At 35.8% G+C, this 23,164-nt stretch overlaps 1 protein-coding gene across 1 annotated transcript in view; it reads left to right on the top strand.

Moving 5' to 3' along the window:
• Positions 1–1,844: 1,844 nt before the first annotated feature.
• Positions 1,845–23,164, top strand: part of LOC105383285 (hemicentin-1) — a 112,734-nt gene continuing 91,414 nt past the window's right edge. Inside the window, exon 1 of the mRNA XM_038119493.2 lies at positions 1,845–2,240. Coding sequence (XP_037975421.2) covers positions 2,192–2,240 — 49 coding nt within the window. The 5' untranslated portion in view covers positions 1,845–2,191. The remainder of the gene's footprint in view (positions 2,241–23,164) is intronic.

Here is a 23,164-nt window from a genome sequence, read left to right as displayed (position 1 = left end):
AGAATGACCCACTAACCCTAGTCTCTCTTACTGAGAACCAAAGTTACAGTAAGTACTTACATACAATACAAATATTACTTTATATTCATATTGCCATAATAGCGTAATATTGTGTACAAAGGTCCTCTGGTTTGCGCGCTCCCATTTCAAAAGAGCTACTAGCAGCTATTTACGAGCTCCCATTACAAAACAGCCACTGGTCACACTTTATTACCATTACAAAACAGCCACTGATCACACTTTATACACTTCCTTTTTCGTTTGTTACCATGACAACATTGGTTTGTTGAAAATACAAAAGTACTCTGTGATTACTTGATTAGGTAAAAATCTATGCCGACTGACGGGACTCATTATTCTGAGCCGTGAAATTAAACGATTATGACGTCACGACAGCCCGCCATCCTGACGGGAATTTCAAAGTGGTCGAGATGGTTGTAATTTTTTAACTTTCTTTAAAATACCTTAAATTACTTATTTTGGCGTTGAATTTTTTTTTACTATAATAAAGTGATGTAAAACTATCCAATAAAAGTATAAAAAAAAATTACGCATATTCCCTATTATAGTTAAATGTTGTGAAAGTTAGTATAATGTTAAATTAGACATTTCGTTTCAATAGGTACTTATGTTGCAATACGCACCCAAATAAACATGCATTTATTGAAAGAACGGAATATGGTGGCAATGTCGCAGCCAGATCGTATAACCCGCCGTATTACATGACGCCTAGCCACATTACAAGACAGGGCCGCTTTGTAATGCGGCGGATCAACGTTTAGCCGTATTGAATACGGCTGAATGAAAATGCGCCGGATTGTATTCGACATCATACGTCATTCAATACGGCTGGCCGTTATGTAATACGGCGAGAGATTAGCCGCCGCTTTGAAAGATTTTAGTTTTGATTTTTAACACTCGTGGCGCTGCTTGACATAACAACAATAATGGCGTTGGATACACATATTTGCAATGATGATTAAAACGAAGAAATCGTGTTAAATATGCTAGTAAACAGTACTTCAAGAACAATTTTCACGTGAAATTAAATAATTTCTACTCTGATCAATGCTGTAGAGTGAAAAACGTACAAAAGTTATAATGCACATCAATCAGCTAAAGTGACCATGGATTCTGCTGGTCGGCGGATTTCCAGATAACTACTACTGACTAGACTAATGGGTCAAAAAAAAAATGTGGCCGGCAAAGGTTATTTGATCTTGAAGAGACTGCGACGTGGCAAACGTAGTGTGGGACGCCCTCAGGATAGATGGGGTGACGACTTGCGAAAGGTGGCTGGTTATGATTGGATGTGGAAAGCTGTAGATCGCATCCAGTGGCGTGCTTTGGGAGAGGCCTACGTCCAGAAGTGATGTTGATGATGAAGAATAATAATTCCGAAGATCCCACAATCCGAGTAGTACCCATGAACAGTATTTTGATACTTTAATGGAAGTCCATATTATATATTTACTCTATTATGATTACAAAAATCCTTCACCTGTAATGTCATGCTTAGTATATGGACATGGTTACCCTACAATTCAGTAGTAGTACGATGCGGCTAAACGTGGGCCGCCGTATTGAAGAACGTATTGAAATGACAATGCGGCTAAACGTTGATCCGGCGCATTACAAATCGGCCCTGTGTTGTAATGCGGCCAGCCGTAATGTAATACGGCGGATTATACGATCCGGCTGCGACAGCAACACTACCTGCCCGGCTGTAGACGGTAGACGCAACGCACCACGTTTGAATCGCTTGATGGCAAACCAAGCGTCCGTTGTTTCGTCTTTCTCGCTCTAACTCATAGCGCCGTCTCTTTCACCGTCCAACTTTCAGCTTACCTCCCTCCATCCGCGTCTCGGCGACCGCTCGCGACAGTCGTGCCGCTCCACTGTCCGCGCGACAAAATCTATTCGCGCCAAAAAAGTTTGCGAAACCACTCAAACTAGTCCGAAAAGTTTAATTAAGTGATTGTAGTGAATTCGTGAACATACTACCGAAATGTGCAGTGAGTGATCATACCAATGCGACTCGTTTTTAACTCGGAATGCCTGTTGCATAGTTTACTTTGTTGTGCTGTAACATTGTGAGCGATGTGTACGGTTTCTGCATAGTTGGTACTCGTGCTGTGATGGGTGTGTGAGAATTGTTGGTGCTATTTGTTTGGTTTAGAAAACGAATGAGATGGCGACGTTTTGGATTTCCCCGGCGACTTGGCTGCTGATCTGTGCAGGTAAGCGGCGGCCGTGCTCTCGTGGCGCCTGACTCACTCGGCTCTCACTTCGCTTGCAACTTGTGGAACATGTTCCACTTTATCGCTTCTAAAAACTAACTTGTTGGCATCACGTTTTATTTTTAACTCCGCTTTTGCTTTGCTTAATTGCTATTGATGGGCTCAAAACTAAACCTGCATGTCTCCTATTTTTGTAATAAGTACGTGAAATTAAAACTAATAAATACTAACCATTTAACCTTAACTTCTGATATTTTTTTGTTACGTTATTTATACTAAGTATTATTCATAAAATTAATTATATGCATTGCAACTAACCAATGCATCAAAATTTGTCATTTTAGTAGGAAGTACAAACCTAATATTATGAATTTTGAATCCAACACATCCTTTTCATACTTTTCACCTTTGGATTTAGTAGGTAGGTAGGTACTAAACTGACACTACCCATAGCTTCAGATTTCTTAAATGTATACCACACTCTGGCAACACCGTAAATTTATAGGCACAGCTTGCCTATAGTAAATAAGTACAGAATATACCTAGCTACCAACCTACGTTGTACCAGGGTCATAAGATAAGTTACAATCACCATGCGCTGCAGCCTGCATTGCATCAAGCTTTGAATTCATTTTATATACGAAAACTTCAGACAGACCTATCTACAATGGAAAGGACATCCACACTATTCTTCTATTCTTTCCTTAGAAAATGTTAAAAAAAGAAAATAATGTCTCGAAATTTATATTTGAGTACCTACCCTAACTAGGTATATGTAGAGTTAGCCTAAGCTAAGCTGCAAACAAAATAACATAGCGTACCTAATTCAGCTAATTAAAGTTTTGTTTGCAGTAGCCTTTGTTTATTTTCTACGGCAATGCAGTATGTAACCGGTTGCACATGACATTAACACGATACTACCACTAGTTAAATAGGATTTGGCTCTGAAGTGGGGGAAAGCATGTGTCAGTAAAAGTATAGTCAACTAAAAATAGCACTGCAAGCCTTGGCTAGCAAAATGTAAGAGTTTTTTTGCAGTATCCAATAAGGTGTCTGTACCTATTATAAAAAAAATGCAATCAGAATATAGACTGCATACAAAGTTAAAAAATGAAATGAAAGTGTCATGCATTATACCTACTTATTTTCCGGTAAATACAACAGTCGCCTAAACATTATAAAATCTTTTAAAGTAACCATTACAAGGTTGTCCGTTTATTATACTATTTGTCACGTACTCAAGTCACTCTGTTATGCATAAGTTAGGTTTCTTAAAATTGCCTTCGCAAACCACGTTAGTTGCCAGTATGGCTTGTTAGTTAAAATATTCCTTTGTTTGCAGATATCGCTAAACTAAGAAACGATAATTACACGCTGTTGCAATTGACATTAGTGCTGCCGCGTGACCGCATTCCATAATCTGTGAACGCATAGTGAAGTGTCTTACGTCAGCTATTTGCAAGGCAAAGCCTCACTCTTATGTTACCTTACCTTATTTGCTCCGTAAGGCCAGTAAACTTCTACTATCCCTCACAGCTTGACTGAATTGCCTCTATACTTCAGATCTCATGGATAGTTGCTGTTACCTACTACTATACTAGTAATGAATTTTATTAGACGTTGAAAGTAAAATCTTAATCGAAGTAAATTTTAATGGTGAATTCGGATAAAGTAAGTTTAAGTTTCTTAACAACTAATGAAACATTAAACTGTTTGAGTACTGGCAAACCCACGTTCTTTTATAATGCCATAAAATCTATGGGTATAAAATTTCCATTCATGGAAAACCAAAAAAAAATTGCATCTACCTGCAATTGTAAAGCCAGGGCAATCTTTTTTCTACTAAAGCCATTTGGGATGCATTAAAATCCATATAAATATCAGCAGGTAAAAAATATCGAGCCTCGCGTATTTACAAAGACCGTAGAAGTATGAGCCATCTGATAGTGAAGAATATTCGATTGCCTTTGGTTAATATTTGACTAACATCCGAAGTAGCAGGATAAGATCGGTGTTAACCTACCAGTAAATTGATAATTCGAGTCCTGAAATTTGGTAAATTCGATCTATTACATAATTATTTAATCTTCTTTCTACGCAAATTGTGATGATTAATTATCCCATTACCTTAATGCACTGTACTAATGGAATGGTTGTCACTGTCGATGTTATAATTAGCTGTTGATGAACCTAATTATCACACTATTGCATGTAATTCTGTAATTGCATGACGGATGATTACCGCGATCGACTGATACTGATTATTATGGTTATTTGTTATTCGTGCAACTAATCTCTCAGTAAGACATAAGCTCATTTTGAACATTAAATTATCCATTAGTTCGCTAAGATAAATAATTGTATATTATGTATTGAAATAAACTGCAGAATTAACTGCGATATTGTAGCTTATTCTTGTATCGAATCTTGGGTCGAAGGGATCTCCTATATTACGTAACATGTTAGGAATAGCCGTGTCGGCCCAATCTGTCCTAATCTCATTTTCTTTCGTCGTCGCAACACTCGCAATTGTCTACAAGCTGCGGAATGGCTCAATGAGGGAAGGGGGAAGTGTCGAATTCTCGCTTCAGTAAAATGCTGTAACAGCCTTACACACAATTTCCACGGAAACAAATTGCAGTGCGAATTTGTCCCGAATGAGACAACAAACGTGCAATTTTACCAAATGTCAATTTTGAAAAAAAAAGCATTTGTTTTTATAGTATCCCAATGAAAGCTTTATTTTGCTTTCCCATCTGTTGGGTGATATTGAAAAAAAAATGTTTTTGTTTAATTGAAACTCACAGTACTTACGTATTTTTAAGGTAGTTGCTACTGGACTTAGGGCTCACCTATACAAAACATTTGTCTATATTTTATAAATATTCCGTTAGAATGATGAAACACACGTAGACGAAACAGATTTGCTTGTCAACTAACCTAGCTGGTGTCATAAAATACCAACGAATCGCGGCATCCATCTTGGTAGAAAGGGCAAAAGACTCGCTGGCAGAGAGAATGTGCGGTTGGAGTGAAATCAAGTTTGAAAAAACCGGTTTTGAGAAGCGCAGGTGTACGCTTCGCGGCCGTCGCGCTCCACTGGGCCGCCGCCGCCGCCGCCGCTGCGCTCCCATTGGCTGATGCACAGACACTCTGTGGCGCTGTTGACATTGACAGTTAGCTTTATGCAGTATCAATACGGAGCTTTTTAGCCGGTTTGATGTCGAAACGAACGCACTGCGAAAGTAAAATATATTTTTAAATACCTACCTTGTTAGCATACAGGACAGTATTTCATCTTACTTCAAACGAATATTATGAAAAGTTACAAACATTTGCGTGTTCATAATGAATAAACTACCCAGATCCAGACCCATACAGAACCCATGTCAAGAATATTTAACCATTAGGTACAATTCTACATTATCCTTGAGTGTTATTGGTTACAATTTATCCCGCGAGAAACCCGGTAATGGCAAAGCGAAGCTTGCGCGAAAAAGCTAGGAACTGATAAATACCCAGTAGTTCGGTTAGCGGTGGCATGGCGACCTCGATCAAACGTGGCTAACACAATATCGGAAATGTTATTTATAAGTTTACAAGCCTTTGAGCAACGGTAAAAGTTTAAGACCTCAGTTTGCAGTGAGTATAAAGTTTCAGGATAGGTATAAAGTAACACCAATTTGTGTAAAGAACTTAGTGGCCTGAAATTTATAAACATCCTGGATTTATTGGGCCAACTTAATGAATTCGTGATTCATATCGAATACTTGTAGGCGGCCGGCAGAACGACCAAATGTCTGAAAAATCGAGGTAGTTTGAAACTTTATGCATACTACCGTAAGAGTTATTTTATCGTGGTCATAAAACCAATCTGTGAACACCTTGGTAAATAAATACGGCATACACCTGGCGCCTTATCAGTATGCCACACGAAATTAAACCATATTTAATAGTATAGGCAGCATATGCGTAAAATAATTTTCTCTTGCATATTTTAATAGTGAAACGCAAAACCTTTATCCTTCACCAAAAAAAGCAAGAGGTACAAAGTATGTTACTTTACAATCTAGACATTTTATAGTCTCAGTGTGTGGCATTCGAATATTCTGCGCACATTACCAGAAGCAATGATCCACATCAGGCCGGAGCGGCCAATTAGTGCCATAACTGGCATTTCCAGAAAATGCTTTTTTGTAAAAGGATAACAATTTGTGAGTAAAGTACGAATTAATTTATCCGTTTGCTTCCACATGACGGCTGTGTCAACTGCTTGATGTGGGAGTGCTAAACCGTGTAGGTCCTTGACATTTTCTATTGTTGTGAATTGTGTGCTCTCACGACGCTGGTGAAGAGTCGCTGGTGCCATTCAGTTAGCAGAAAATTGGTACAATTTGCTAACAAAGCGGCTGAATTGCTGGGAAGGAAAAGTAGGAAGCGTCTCGGATGTAGTTTTCATAAAAAATAGATTTGCAAAAGATATATGAATATTTATATGTATATGAATCTCCCCCCACTTTAAAAAAACTTAAAATACCTAACTACAAAAAATATTCAGTAGGAGTTTTTTCATAATTTGACAACGACACATTTTCATCAAATTAAAAGCTTTTTTTACCCCTCATTTCTCCGTTATTAAAAACGTATTTGTGACGAATAATAAATCTACCACCGATCATTATTTCGCAGTTAAGTGTTAAAATTAATTTACATTCAAACAATGGATTAGTTTCTTTGTTTAGTGGTAAGTAGGTATTAACTCGAGCATGTTTTGTGTTATGGGAGGAGCGTCCCGGCAAGCGGTGAGCATGTGTTCGATTCACGAACGTACTAAAACTAAAATAGTGATTTCCTTTTCCTGTTTCAGTTGGGGTGAATGCCTCTGCTTCATATTGAATTGTACTATTTACTTTTACTTAGCGATTCTACCAGGAATTATGCCATTAAAGGCCATCCTTGAGACAGAGCTTCGTATCATTTAAAAGAGAGCCTTTGGGTATGATGGTTTGATCATTAAGTAACTACTGAGCAGACACTTTTCAAAACGGTTTCAAAAATAACCAAAACCAAACCTAAACTAAACGGCATTCTTAATAAAACGACGAACCAATGCGTTTTACAATAATATAAAACTTTATACATTTTTTACTTTCAACCGGTCCCTTAGGATATTAATAAAAGTGCTCAAAGCTGTTTTAGCTTAGCAGGATTTTAAAAGCCTGTTTGGCCAAGTAAAAGAGTCAGTAAAAATACCATTTTATTATTTACAATAATCAAATAAATTATGTACCTAGGTAGGTATTGTATAATTTTGTCATAACACACATGTTTAAAATGAACACTACAAAGGTCTCAGTGTAATCAATTTCTTTAAAGCGTCCTTCTGATATTCCCATAACGGATCTTCGCTACCTGCATGCAGTGGCTATTCACTTGCTACAAAATTGGACAATGACAGCAATATAGGAAAGCTAGTTATTATGGAAGCGGAAGCCACGACAATAGGAATCAATGGACCGATGCAAGTGCTACAAACTCAATTACCATTTCCCGAACTAGATTGTACCCAAATCGTGTTTTGAGATTACCAAATATGATATTGAAAACCAGCTACCGTATCACCACCGAAACATTAGCAATCAACAATCCTTAAGCAGCATCGCTTATCTGTAAAACATCTGTCAGATACATACAATTTACGTCAGGTTCAGCAATGCTGCTTAAGGACGTCTCTCGAATCACGCATCAAAGTCAAGGTATGTATATTTAAGTACCTACTAGAGGTATATCAGTCCCTTTTCTTCACAGATCGTATACTTGTAATAGAGTTCCATTTTTAGTAATATTAGCCTCGGTCTGGATAGTACAGCCGTTAGTTAGATTAGCTATCCGGCACTTTGGGACACGTTTTATTGCCAATATAGGATCGTCAAACTAGCTTAACCTTAGGGGTGTCATTTGTTCTTACCTAATTATGTCTATAGAATAAAAAAACATGATTTTTTAAAGTACTTATTTTTTATTTTGTTTGTTTTTGTATTACCGACTTGGTATTGCACCTATATTTCAGTCATGTTTTTATCTTTAGGCACAAGGCACATGCTAAGAGATTGCCAGCAGTAACACTTGCTTTTTTAAGTCATATTTTGGAAAATATCCCAATACCAAAAATATTTAAATTAACATTATAACTGATTTGGCAGCCCTATTTGAAGCGATATTCGTATGTACGATAAGCTGGAAAAGGGCACGCAATACAGCCCCTATAGGACGAGTTATAGTAAGCCTGATTGTTTTGGGAAGCGGTTAAACTGTTAAGTAAACGCATGGGTAAGAAATTATTCGAATATATTTTTCAGAAAAAAAGACTCAATATTGTGTCTAAGGTGGCCAAAACATTGGTTTTATTTCATAAATAAAATGTGCTAGTATCTTTACTTTTTTTTTTCATAGTAGTAATATTTAATACACAGTTAATTATAGCTTTATGTGTTAGGAGTTGTTTACTTCCCTGCTATCGGATGTCGCATCTAATTTTAGGGTATTTTACTTTATAGACCCGCCCTCACTGTATTAAATATCGATTATCTGGTCAATTTACCTGAAAGGATTGTGGTTGATAAGTGAGACCACAGCAATAACTGTTTTTAATACATATTTGATCGTGGTTCGCAGTGACCGACAAAGTTTTAATAACCTGAAGTTTCGTCATAAAAGCCGTAGTTAACTTTTTGAGTAGATAGCTTATTTTTAATAAACATGCATGTTTTCTAGAGAGCTTAGCCAGAGTTATCGTATTTCCAATAACTATTTTAACATACCTATTTACAGTCGCGACCCGAGCTTTCTTTTAACACAAATTTTGGAAAGCAACCTTTATTTTTATCGCCGCGCCGGTTGGTTTGTTATATTGGCGATGGGCGTGGGCTTCGCCGTAATTAATGACTAAATATTAATTACCCTCTTTCCGAAAGTAGACCCTTTTTTGTAGGTACCTTGAGCGGTTACAGGTTCAGGTAAAACCTTACTTAAAAAGTTACCTGTGAATATATTTAATATAGAAGTATCGCAGTTTTTGAAATACAATACGTACATATTACCAAAGCGTATTTTGAGTGCCTGCGAAAGTAAAGTTTATAAAAGGCTTGAGTTTGTACAGAATATTGTCTTCATCATGTATGCTGGAAACGAACGGCTAAAAGCTTCTCATTCAGCGTTTGCTGCGCGCCTGTTCCGCGGTTTCTGATGTTTATTCATCTTTGATGTCGTTCAGGAGCTCACGTTGCAGTCGCATATCAAATGTCAGCTCAAAACCTCACTCTTATTCCGTTGGGTTAAGATTGTTTTCAGACAGGCCTCTTTGAAACTTCCGTATGTTGGTTTAGATGAGGTAAATCGTTGAATGCCTCAAAATGCAAACGCAGGGAACAAATTATATTAGATTGTAAATCAAACCCTAACTAATAAATAAGTGCGATTGTAATACGTAAATGTCAAATATGAAGTACTTACGCGTTTAGATATAAAACCTCATATTTGACATAAAGAAGACAGTAAAGTCAATTAAAAGTAAGATCACATTGATTTGTTGGTAGTGTATAAGATTTATAAGCCATGTCTCCAAGGTACAAAATATTGAATAAAGAAAGCCGGAAGAAGTTATAAAATTTTATTTATATTTATTATCTAAAAAAATCCTTGGTTAGGTGTATTTTAGTCTGCCAAAGTGGCTTCTAAAAGTGGTGTTCAATAAAGATACTTTCTATTCTATGAAGAATATCCTGCCTACGTAAGTCTCTGTGGACTTAAAAACAATTTTTTATGTTTACCTACTTTTCAAACTAATAAAGTAAATTATAGACATAGGAGGATGTTAGTAAACTCTAGTTCAAATCAAAAATAAAGGCGAAAAACAAATCGTTAAGTATCGAGTAACACATACTTCACACACACATCGACTTCCGGCTACCCTTTGCCGATCCATTTGCACCGTCACCCATCACGGGATTGCTCGCAGCTTCCATTCACTCCAGCCGTGAATCAGAATTCTAACGTGAGACTTTTTAAGAAAAACCTAACAGATTTCGGTGATCAAATAGAATTGTAATCAAATCTGAACAAAAATCGTGATGTTTTATCTGATTGGCGTGATTTCACATCGTTTTACATCAAATCAAATTTCGTGCAGCGCCGTAGTTACGACTGCGTACGTCAAATGACCGTTATGGCAATTATGGCACAGGCATTTGAATTGTAAATGAGGTAACGATTTCATTTTTTTGCGCCTCCAAAAGTACATCACGTGGGAAATGGACAAAAAGTGTCAAAAGGAGAGAAAGAACAAAGGCGACGGCTGCTGGCGACGTGTATGAGATAAATTGCACCGGATTTAAAATTACCTAAGAATTTTATTTGAACCCAAGTGATTTTTTGCTGGGAATGGTTCTGCCAAGCACGCTCTTAGTTGGGGTAGTAGGAAATGTACCTAACGAAAATTGCATCGTTACTCATCGAAACCGAAAACGTAGTCAACTTGACTGTTAAGTATTTACTATGACGGTATTTAAGTACCATAACCGTATTGTGGCACAAAGGTGGCCACATTTAGAACAGTATCCGTCGCCAGGAGCGTGCCCCGACCCCGCTGATGAATCCTCGCGTCTCGGGGGCTGACGGGCTCATTGACAACGACGGCTGAAAGGATACCGATAACGGCTTTCACGTCAATCTTATTTATATACGAAAACATTTGCGCCTCACAATTCGTACGCTCGTAATGGCAAACGCGACGCTTAACATTAGTTAAAAAGTTTACCGAAGAATTAACGACTTTCTCCTGCGTCGAACGTATAATTTAATACCAACAAGAGCAAGGATTTAATTACTAGTATTACGGCCGGACTAACCTAGTTACGGGATCGCGTGTACATAAATTTTCATAAAAATGAAACCGGAAATGCGCTCAAAGGTTTATGTAAAAAGGATTTCGTTGCACGTTTTTGGCGCGTCTGAAATTTACTGCGAGCTCGTAAAACTGCATCTTTTGCTCTACGTGTCTTTTATGAAAAAGTTACAGGGAAAATTGTTTTTGTTCAAGTTGCACTTTATTGGGGTTGTTTTATACACGACATGACGGTTTAGCTCGCTTGTTATTTTTTATAGATTTGTGTTGGAAACGACGAAATGAAAGTTTTTATACTTTTCTAATAAACATGTAAAGTGCTGAAATTCAAATCATGGCGCTGAACTCGGAGAGGCGTTGATATTCGCAAGTTTCCCAAAGGTTAGTTATTTTCGCTCAGAGATAGTAAAATGATATCATTCGACACATCGAAGTTTGTAGACAATGAAGTTCCCGAAGTGATTCATCTAGGATCTATATGTAGCTATCCAGGACGGATCTGAGAACTAGTTCCCAGAACTTCAGAGGTACTGAAGGAAACTAGCGAGATCTTGTTTAACTTAGATATGTTCTGGAATTCTAAATGGGACTAATTTCACCGCACTTATGCTTGCAATAAGATGTTCTTCGGATACTTATAGTAATGGTTAATATCTATTAAGTACTCATAATATATAGTGTTATAAACCATTATTACCATTGGTCTAGGCACTTAGTCGAAGTGGTATGCCATTTAAGCATTCACATTTTACGGGGTACAGATGGTGGCAATATCAACAAGAAATTATATTATTAATTGTCAATACTTTTGATTCCCTTTCCGATTATTCTTAAAAGTACTTTAGTTTTTAATAAACAGAATATAGGTATTAAGAAACTTATAAAAATATAAAAAAAAGTTATTACAATTACTGTATCGGTTTTGATTACAGATTCAGTCATCGTCACAAATAACAATTAAAATGTTCCTTACTGTAAAACATGGGATGCCTGATCGATTCCAATCAGTTGTGTGCTCGTTTACGTTCACATTTTACGTGAAATTTATTTCAATGATATGGAAGCTGCAGCAGAAAATATAGTTTCTCTTTTCGTAGCATTTTATATCTGCTTTGACGTTGAAATTGTGCTTTATATTTCATGTTATATTGTCATTAATTTTATGCTGTTATTGCATGATGACGCAACAATATTTGAAATAATAATTTGTCACGGAATCGCTTGAAATGAACATGGAAACAACCAAAGTCGTTATATTCGGTTAGAAATATCTTATAATTATAAATTTTGATTGTCACATTTTGATGCCAATTTTAATAGAATTTCTTCTGGACATCATCTATAGCTATGAACCGGGAAGTTATTAAGACATTATGTACCTACCCAACAAGCAAAATGGTCGAATAAGGGCCCATTTATAGCACTTAAAATCGAATAAGTATTGATTAATGGCTAAAATTTTACTAGATTGTGCCATAAAAGTGGTACAGCTATTAATAAGCATTTTTATCTAATTTGCGCTGTAACAATGTCGAATACACATCTACTCGACCTATATTCGACCTATATAGCCCGTTTATTCGACATTTCTATAAAAGCTGCTTTATTTTATTTAACGCACACATTAGTGCTGAAAGAGAGCTTTAAGAGTTATTAATTCGCTTATTGATTGTTCAGGTTGCTATTATAGAACTATTACTCATCATTGTATTATTTGGATCTAATTTGCTGAATAAAAGATTTTATTTCACTATACTGCATCATTGTAACTCTTATAGCTTCATTAATCGACATTTCGAATAAAAGCTTTCAAATAACTGTAATAGCTCACATACTATTTGAAATGCTCTTATGGCACATTAATTCGATAAATAATTCAGTAACAGCATTTTGGTTACGTTTATACAGTTTATAGTATTTTAATGTGACAAGCAAATAAATAATTCCATTGCACATTATTTTTTTTATTACGTGATAAAATGGATTACAAGTCATGGAAATTAAAAAAGAAAATTAAAACAAAGATACGGAAAAATTCAAACTAAGGTTCAAACAAAGTATTTGTCTCAAAATTCGTCAAGTGCGATGGCCGAAACGTCAAGTGGTTCCGTTGTTCCACAGAAAACAACTGAAGAAATCGTGGGCCTGGTGTCTCGGTCCATAAAACATATCCTCCCTTCTCAATTGTCTGCACAATCTTGAAAACCATTCTGGAAAAAAAAGCGTGATTAGTATCTTTTCTGCTTTATTCAAGTTGTATACTTGCTTGCTTTGCAATCAATCAATCACTTTTAAATGTTTGCTATATTCTATTCTGAAAATCAATGTAATAAATTTTTCATCGTGTGAAGAAAATGAAGTTTTTTTGTATAATTATATAGTTGCTAATTTATCATTAAGTATGAAATGAAGCAAATATGAACCAATCGTTAATTAATTACATTTAATAAAATACATCAAATGACATTCACCCCAACTCGGGTTAGTCAAGCTAAGGATTTTGCATTGAGGAACCCTAAATTTATTTAATAATGGCTGCTTGTTTTGCTATAAGTGCAACATTGTAACTATTATTGCATCAAAAATCGATTAATAGTGCTGTAATAGCGATATACGAACAAACATGGCTATTATTTTATTTTTTTAATTTATTTAATTAATTTTGACCATATTTACTATTTTTTAAGAAAGATTTAACGTAGCCCTTAAACATATGTTAAAGAATTCCTATTACTTTATCGATAAAGTTAAATGCGCCTAAGATTTTTCGTATACGAATGTGTAAAATGCAACAATAGAAATTGCACTAGTAATAACTCATTTAGTTATTAATGGAGACTTACTTACCTTTATGCTTTTGTAATCAGTCATTACGATAGATCAGTCACAATAATCCACAGATTTTCTTCCATATATTTTTCTGCAACAGTGTGACTAAAATTCAGCTAAATAGTGGGGAAAAAGTAATTTTGTTGCATTTATCCCACAAAAATGAAGAGTTGTAGCAACTCGACAGCTATTATTCTACTTATTAGTCGATTAATGAGCACCACATCGCTGTTACTGCACCCTTAGTGTAGAAGCTGCAACAAAATTGCTATGACAACCCTAAATTGGGTACAGTTTACTTTTACTCGACTTTTAACCTACTATATAAGCTTCTTGGTTACAATCACTCGACTTTCATAGCACTGAATTGCTGTATAATTTGTGCCCTTTTCGCGTCGAGACAGCGCTGCCGTGACCATTATTCGACTAATTACGGGACTTTTACAGCACATATTAGCAAAACAGGAACGTGGCCGTTACCTTTATTGCACATATTTTTGCTACTTGGGTACTTACTTGTAATCACCCCAATCAATCATGGGTGATTGATTGATATCACAGGGGTATAATCGTGACAGTTCTGACATTGCGAAAAAGAGACGCTTAGCTACATTAAGCGTAAGAAAGAAACGTTAAGCTGAAAATGTTTTTTGTCCTTTTTGCTGTGGCGCCTGTTTACGTCAGTTCTCTGTGCCAAACAATGAAACAAATGAAAAATCTGTGCCAAACAAAGGCTGACAGTTACAACAAAATTTTCTAAATGCTATTTATTTTTGATTTGCTAGTGATTTGTGGGTGTTTATTAAGTTTATTAGACTATTATCATCACTTAACGAGTGTGTGACATGGGTGGGTGGATTTTGTTCGGTTGTATAGAGCATAATGAACGAAAACACGATGGAATGATGGATGAGATATATTTTCACATGTAAGTAGATACTATCAAGTTTAACAAGCTTACATTCATCATAGTACTATCTATTGGCTCGATTTTAATATAAAACGATACTAATTTTAATACTGTAAGGTCTTTTAGTATCAGTTTTAAGTAAAAATTACGAGGTACCATATCATAACAAATCACATGGTGTTGCAAGTTATTGAAAATTTATTTTACCCACAAATTTTCTTTGCATACTATAAAGTATGCAAAGAAAATACTAGAAATTGTAACGGACTCGGGTTGGGTTTACAAATGGGGCGCACGAATTCGGTTTTTGTGAAGATTGTATTTTGTAGAAGTCATTCTCCTCTTTCAAATGAGGTGCCTCTCATTGTGAGGAAACGTTCGTTTCTTTTTTTTTCTTCCATGTGTGATTTCTTCTGTATAATAATATAAAGTTTATTGTAATGATACGAAATACGTGTTTCCTTTAAAAAAAACCCCATCACATATTTGGCCCACGATTATAATGCTCATGCTCATCCATTTATCTCTTTCATAGGTTTCCGACAGAAAAAAAAATATCAAGAAAATGGATAGACATTACCGGTCGCACAAATTGGGAACCAAGGAAACATACAAAAATTGTGTTCGGCACATTTTGAAGAGGATTGTTTCGATTGGACGAAGACAATGAATTATACAATCCACTCAGTTTGTGTATATTAAATAATTATATTGAAATCAAATAAATAAATCAAAAAATAAAACCTAAATATGGGGAAATTTAACTTATCATAATAACAAAAACAAAACTTGAGTATATCGTCGGTTGACAGGAAAAACTCACTAAGGCTGATTTTTCAATATTCAGATAAATGTTATCTGGGTAATACAAACATTGAGAAACATTGAGACGCAACAGCATCAAAATTATTTCCCAGCAAAACTTTTGTCTGGCTATTGAAAAATTAGCCTTAAGTGACTTTTTCCTATCAACCGACGATATACTCAAGTTTTGTTTTTGTTATTATGATAAGTTAAATTTCCCCATATTTAGGTTTTATTTTTTTGTCGGCAACATCTATGGTTTGAGTGAGAAAGAGAATAGTGCACACGGCGATTGCGAATCTATTTGTAGTTGATCTGAGATTGATATGAATACACGTACAAAGGTTCCATTCGAGTGAGCAAGGAGCGGTACCTCTACTGCCAGAGAGTAGTAGGTTCTCGATGTATGATAAAAAAAAAACGACTTCAAAAATCACTAAAAAGTAAGAAATAATTAAATCGCAAAAATCATAATTTTTAACTTTTTTGATTTTTGGCCCATAATTATAGGCGAAGATCTCGGTGGACAATGGACATAATAAGTACCTACCTACTTTAAAACAAATACATACCTACGAATAATAATGCATGCTTATTAGGGGATGATATTAGAACAATTAAATTCTTATTCATTTACTTGTTCATAAATAGGTTTATAAATTGAGTTATTTCATCCAAAATATCTTAAAATGAGAAAGAGTAGGTACTTATAACTAATTTGAATTATGAAATTTTATGGGAAATAGTAAGTATTTATTACCTCAATTAGCAAAAATTGGGGTCGGTCGTGCCAGTTGGAAACTTAATTTGTTCAATGTTCTATTAAATTAGTAGACAGTATAAAGTACGATTTGTTTGTCAAAGTAACACTTGTACACTGGTTGGACATAGCGGAGAACCTAGGTCCTATATTTGTACTCATAGGTGTAGTAGTGTGACCATCATCTAAAATCACATTACAACTAATATGTCGCATGATTTTACGAACAACGCAACATCAACATTCCACATGCGTCCCAAAATAACTTCTAATCAGCATCGAGCATTCCAGATATTATTCTAAAATCCATAAATCTAAATCTTTTAGCACTACGAATTAACTAAATTTGTACAATTCAAAGCGTCATAAAAATTGTTCGCCCCAATTTATTTGTATATTTAGTTTATTATGCCATTAACTCAATCCACAAGAAAATTATGGCAAATTAAAGTAACGAAGTGCTGGTCTAAATTATACAGTTAGTGCAGCCTTAGCCACGAAAGTAAAACCATAATTTGGTTCGAAAAGTTATACAAAACAAAGTCATAATTTTTGCAAAATAGTTAAGTTCAAATAAAGGTGTTTTGTGTTTTTACACGTACGTGTGTCGTTTTCGACGGTGCTGATGCTGAGTAGACGACCGACTGCTCTACTGACCTTCCTCGGATGATAACTATTACCGATATGACTTTTTAAATTTCTGCGCTATACTTGAGCCTAGTTCATCTTCTATGGGGGGCGCTGGTCGCAGGCGGACGCTAGCCAATATTTGAGTGGTTGTGGCTTGAACTAAGCTTCGGCGTCTGTGTCCTTTGACGCCCGGCGCAGGACGTGCCCGGCTTGGCTAATTCTCTCCAGCCTCATCTATCATTTAGCCGTCATATGACACTGGCCCGAAGTTTGCAGCCAGGAATTTTGGGTTAAGCTGGAACGTTCATGGTCGACAGTTCTGAGATATACGACCACCGCACAGCTGAATTTCGCGACTAATAGTTCTACAGGGGTTTTAACTCACGGCATTTTGGGTGTGTTCGGCCTGAATAATCGGGGCTTACGCCTCATGTGCCGTTTCGCAGGTAGTGGTGATATATATATATGAAATTATTATTAACTATGTTTCTGGTATTGTAAAAACAGAAAAGCACCACAAGTGTAGTAATATTGTAAACCCAGAACAGCATCTCATCTTAATCCCATAGGTATTCATGTAATCAATAATATTATCATTAATGACCTACTTCTGGTTATACTGAATGATTGATAGTATAAGAAGCCACGAAGGAATAAAAGTAATTAAGTACAGCTTTTTCATAATAAATGTTTTTTTAGTAGGCAAGTTCAATGATGTTAATGACGCGGGTATGTCTACAAAGATTAATTACAGGTGGGACGGCCTATCACTGGCTTTTTCTTTTTCCTCATAAAATTAATAAAATGTCAGGAAAACCAGGAATAAAAAAGAAAAGTTTTTTTGTGTTTCATCTCTTAACGTAAGAAGTCTTGCGAGAGCTCGTTAGATAATTTATTTCCCTACTAACTGTTACCTGATGGTATACAAAAAATACCAATCGAAATACTGTTTTCGCTCAGGGGAATCACGGGATAAAATAGCTGTTGTTTGGAATTCAGTCAATGTTCCATTAATTGGGACAAAGTCCACGACGCTCGACTCTCTAACTAACTCATACACACAGATAGACAATGCTGTTAGTTCGCAGAGTTTCCAAAACAAAAGAGTTACCTATAGTCCTACTCTGACGATTCATATTTGAATTTTCCTAACATCTTTCGAATATTCCAGAATAAAATTGCCTTTGATGACAGAGGATCGGTAATTTCCGGGGATAGCCTGCGGGTGTCTCGCTAAGCCAAGAAGTGTAGGTACCATAAGTGTAAAAATGACGCATATTTTTCTAGACAATATTCACTATTATTTGTTCTCCAACGGCTAAATACGAATAAACTATAAACTTAATTGATCTTGTTTAAAATAATGTATTCAGTGCAAAGTTTCTAAAATTTATTTTTACGGTGCAAATTAAAAACAAAATTACACAACGGTATCCATCAACGACAACAACATAATTATGTTGCACTACTTTTCACAGTAACAAACTGAGTATAAAACGTTTACGTCTACGCAAATTCTGGGAACCGTAATAATGTGCTGTCATCGAGTACGGTCGGCAGCGCACGGAATTACTAAATATACGTGCGCATTACTTATTGTCACACCATACGATACATAGGCTCCTTTCTACTCTAGCTAGTGGTAGGTAAACTTAAATGATATATCAGGCAATATGTAAAAAACGTAAAAAACTATGTATAAGACGTTGTGACGGCGCTCTACCAAACTATCGACATGGCTATTAGGTATCTATGTATATGTAGAATATTCTTTATGGCATCCAGTATTCCTATGATATTGACAGTACACTATCAGAACCCTAGCTAGGGAATCCGGACCCTATCTATTGCATGGTTTAATACAAACCTAATATGGAGCAGAAGCGGGCTGCTGCGTACAGAAGTCCGGATTTAATCAAGAAGCGAGAACATCTCTCTTCTTTATAACAACATTGTCTATGGACTCGCCGTGCGGAGCGACCTATAAATACTTATATTATACATCCGGTACAGTATGAACAAGTTTTAATGTTCAGAGTGTGAAACTTCCGTAGCGCCTGAAATTGTTTCGCTCATTACTTCAACGTGAAAAGTTAGAGCGTAGAAGTAGTTTTGTTTAGTAGTTTATGCAACAAATGAAGCAACTTTTCTTGCTGACAGTAAATATAGCCACCCCTGTATCGGCACAATGCCTCTTTGTGCCTCCACATTCAGATTCCCACGATACTAATCAAGGCTCGTGTTTCTTAGGCCTGATTTCCCTTGCTCCTATTGTTGTTAATGTGTATTTCTTACCATGTTCCCGTTTCCTATAAAAGTATGAAATCAGAAAATCTTACGCAGATATTCTCTCTAATATGACTATAGGAGTACGTATTGCCATCTAGACAGAGCCCCATGTTAGACGCTGTTACTCATTGCTAACGGAATAGAAAATTGCTTAGAATTCATTAAGTATTTACTTTATGCTTTAAGTGCCTTCCAAATAAGTTTTGGAACTAACACACCACAGACAGTCCCACAGGTACCCGTATACACACAAAAATACATCCGTCAAACTTATAATATGAATTAACAATTTTTTTAAGTAGGATTTAATAACTGTTCTTCCGAGCCTCAAAGTCATACACTGTTCTAGAAGCCTGAAGACGTTGTCTCGAACACTTTCAGCTTTTAAAAACTTTTTAAACATAATATTAAGTTAGTACATGATGTAATAAATACAACCTCATACCTTCTATATAGTTCAATAAACAGTTTTAATTCAATATGAACTAGTGAAACTTTAAATCTTTCAATTTGATTAAACGAGTAGCGATCACATTGTGAGTAAAATCATAGACTAATAATACCAACTATTAGTCTATTGTACAATTTGAAATTCTGAAACTTTTAGTTTAATGCACATGCATATTTTATTTTTGTCAGTAAAAATCGCAAACATTTTCCAACAATACTGTTACAATTAGTGTTGCCACGAATAGTGAATTGGCCGAATACCGAATATTCGGCGACGCTGCCGGCCGAAGCGCCGAATATTCGGTCGCCGAATATTCGGCGCTACAACCTGTTTTTTTTGTTCCTGGAACTGCTTTGAAGAAGTCGCTACATATTATATGAGAAATGCTAATTATTAGGAGGCAGAATGCTGTGGCAAACGAGTTGAATTTTATTTGATAACTAGCTGTTGCCCGCGAGCTTCGCTTCGCCTTAAAATTATTTTGCCGTGGACTAATCCCGAACTACCTACCCAATAACATGCCATGGTGGTATTAAATTAGATGAAAGTTGACAAATAAGTACGAAGATACTTGACTAAAAATGATTTTCATGACTTCATTGAGCAAAGACTTGTATAGCAATGGCAGAATAGTAATTTATAAATGTTTAATTTCAAGCATCTAACTTATGCAGTTTTGGTTTTTTTCATACTACTTATTTTTTTTAACTTTAACTCCCATTTTTCAAAACAAAACCATAACTTTACTAAGGTGTGCAGACATGTTAGATTGAAAACATCTAGGTATTTTGCAATATCCTATTGTAACTAAGCTTTACGGCTGTTTTAACAGCATGCTGATTTCATCACGCACTTGGGATAGCACGCCATTTTCCCGCATCTCGTGTGCATATTCCACGCGTCACAATGAATACTTGTATGAACGCGTGCGGGGAAATCCCGCGTGCGTGATCAAATCCGCATGCTGTTAAAAACAGCCTAAGTTAATGCCGAATTTCAACCGCTAACTCCGGTTTTTGTGGGAAAATACGTCTAAGCTACGTCCCTTCCTAATTTCAAGTGCCTACGCTACGTTTAGCCTGTGCGTGTCAGTCATGGGAATTCCGTATAGAAAATCTCTGCATATTTTCCTAAAACACCTACGTAATAAGTTTCATGGTTTTATCTTCAAAAATGACGCATAAGAACCAAATGACAATGAATTAAACGTATTGAAAAAGTACATTAGTACAGTCGTTTATTGGGTTGTTTTCGAGGATCTTTAAAACTTACTGCAAATACATACAAACTATAAGTACATTAGCTAAAATCAAACCATACCGCGATCTATATCCGATCCGACAACGCCATCTAGGAGCGGACATAGCTACTATATAAATTAAACTTCTAAAACTCAACACCCATAAAACTTTCAACCCCTATATTACACCCCCACACTGGGTTTTTTTATATGCTAATTATTATTTTTTTGTGATTATGTAGTGCCTAAATATAAAATATAATGTTTTTATCTTCAAAAATGACGAACTTCATACAAAATATGAACACCTATTTCATCCACTCACAGATCGAAGTTTCAAAAACGCTAGATCAAAATGTTTAATTATTGCTCATCAAGTGCTTAAATATAAAGTTTATTTAAAAAAAAGATCTACCCCGGCCGGGAATCGAACCCGGGACCTTCGGCATAGCAGTCAGGGTCACTAACCACTACGCCAGTCGGCCGTAGTATTTTTATCTTTTAAAATTAAGTATTCGCATACAACTTTTAACCCCTTACAACCTCCGTTTCGCAATAAAAAGTAGCCTATGTTCTTTCTCAGGGTCTAGACCATATGTATGCCAAATTTCATTCAAATCCGTTCAGTAGTTTTGGCGTGAAAGAGTAACAGACAGACAGACAGTTCCGGATATAACCAACAGATGGCACTAAAAGCGCAATACAGAGAGCTTGTATGGAACCGAGGCGAATTAATATGAAGATCCTACATCGCGGTATTAAAGTTTTTCAGTTGTCTGAAATAAATACAAAACCTAATATGTTAAATCTATTCTATAGTAGGAGAGTCAGACAGTGACTTTCGCATTTATAATATTAGTTAGGATAGTTCGCCTAGATCGGATGGCCGATCGTTACAAGTGGTGGTCAGCAAACAAAAAACAATACCCGAACCTTTTAAAATTTGCAAAAACTTATGCTTTGCAAAACTTATCTTTCTTCACCTGGAAGTAGCGTTTATAGTGAGAGGTTATTTTCTGAGGATGATTACAATGAAAAGCGCAATCGTAGGCTACCAAAAAATGCTGAAATACTCGTTTTTATCTAGCACAACTTACTACTGATTAATTTTAAGTACTAAAATGTTGTGATTTGGAAATAAATACACAATTTTGATTAAAAACACAAGTAATTTTTTACATGATTTACTATTCGGTATTCGGCCCGAATAGTACGCACTATTCGGCCGAATACCGAATACTGAAAAAACTGGCCGAATAGGCCGAATACCGAATAGTTGCCGAATCTTCGTGGCATCTCTAGATACAATGTATCCATGTGGAATGTGGATATATTATCACCACTCCCTGTGCTGACTGCAGAATGAATAATGAAATCGACGCCAATCAGTAATGCATACTAACATAACATACTAAATTAATATTTATTACTTTAACAGGCCTAAATTTAAATTTTATAACATATTTTTGTGTGAGGAAACAAGTATAAAAATATGCTATCAAAGAACACACGGCAGACATACATGTTGTGTGCCAAGTGAATATTAAACTAAAAAGAACTCACAAATTCTATAAAGTGTGCGTCCATATTTTATAGGTCAACTTTATAGCCCCAGCCAGGGTTTGTGAGTCAACTGACCCCACAGATTATCCGGGAGATGCAAAGTTTATTTAAAATTTAAATATACTATGAAGTTCTACAGCGAAAGTAGATAAACCCGCAGACAAAATTATTAAAAGCTATGTTAAAGATTCTTTAGACCTTTTTTTATACTCTGAATCTCGGCCAGGGTGTAAACAAATAGCAAAGAATTCCACTAAGGTTACTCAAGCCTAAGTCGTTTTGGATTCCGTTACAATTTGAATTAACAACGTAATAGGAAGCATTAATAAAAAGTACAAAGATATGAATCAAAGAGGCTTTGCGGCGGTGCGGAACCTTAATAAAACCGTTGCCATGTCGGAGGAAATTAAACGATTTATTTCATCCAACGAACTTTTATTAAAAAACCCCATTTTGTCGAACATGCATAGTGTTCAGTTACCATATTTTTTACAACTAACGTCATATATGTACATAATATAATGTTAGTACAGTGTTGCATGACTA

This window comes from Plutella xylostella, chromosome 12 (genome assembly GCF_932276165.1).
Source record: "Plutella xylostella chromosome 12, ilPluXylo3.1, whole genome shotgun sequence".
In the NCBI taxonomy this organism is placed as follows: domain Eukaryota; kingdom Metazoa; phylum Arthropoda; class Insecta; order Lepidoptera; family Plutellidae; genus Plutella; species Plutella xylostella.
This window is presented reverse-complemented; position numbering and strand designations above follow the sequence as displayed.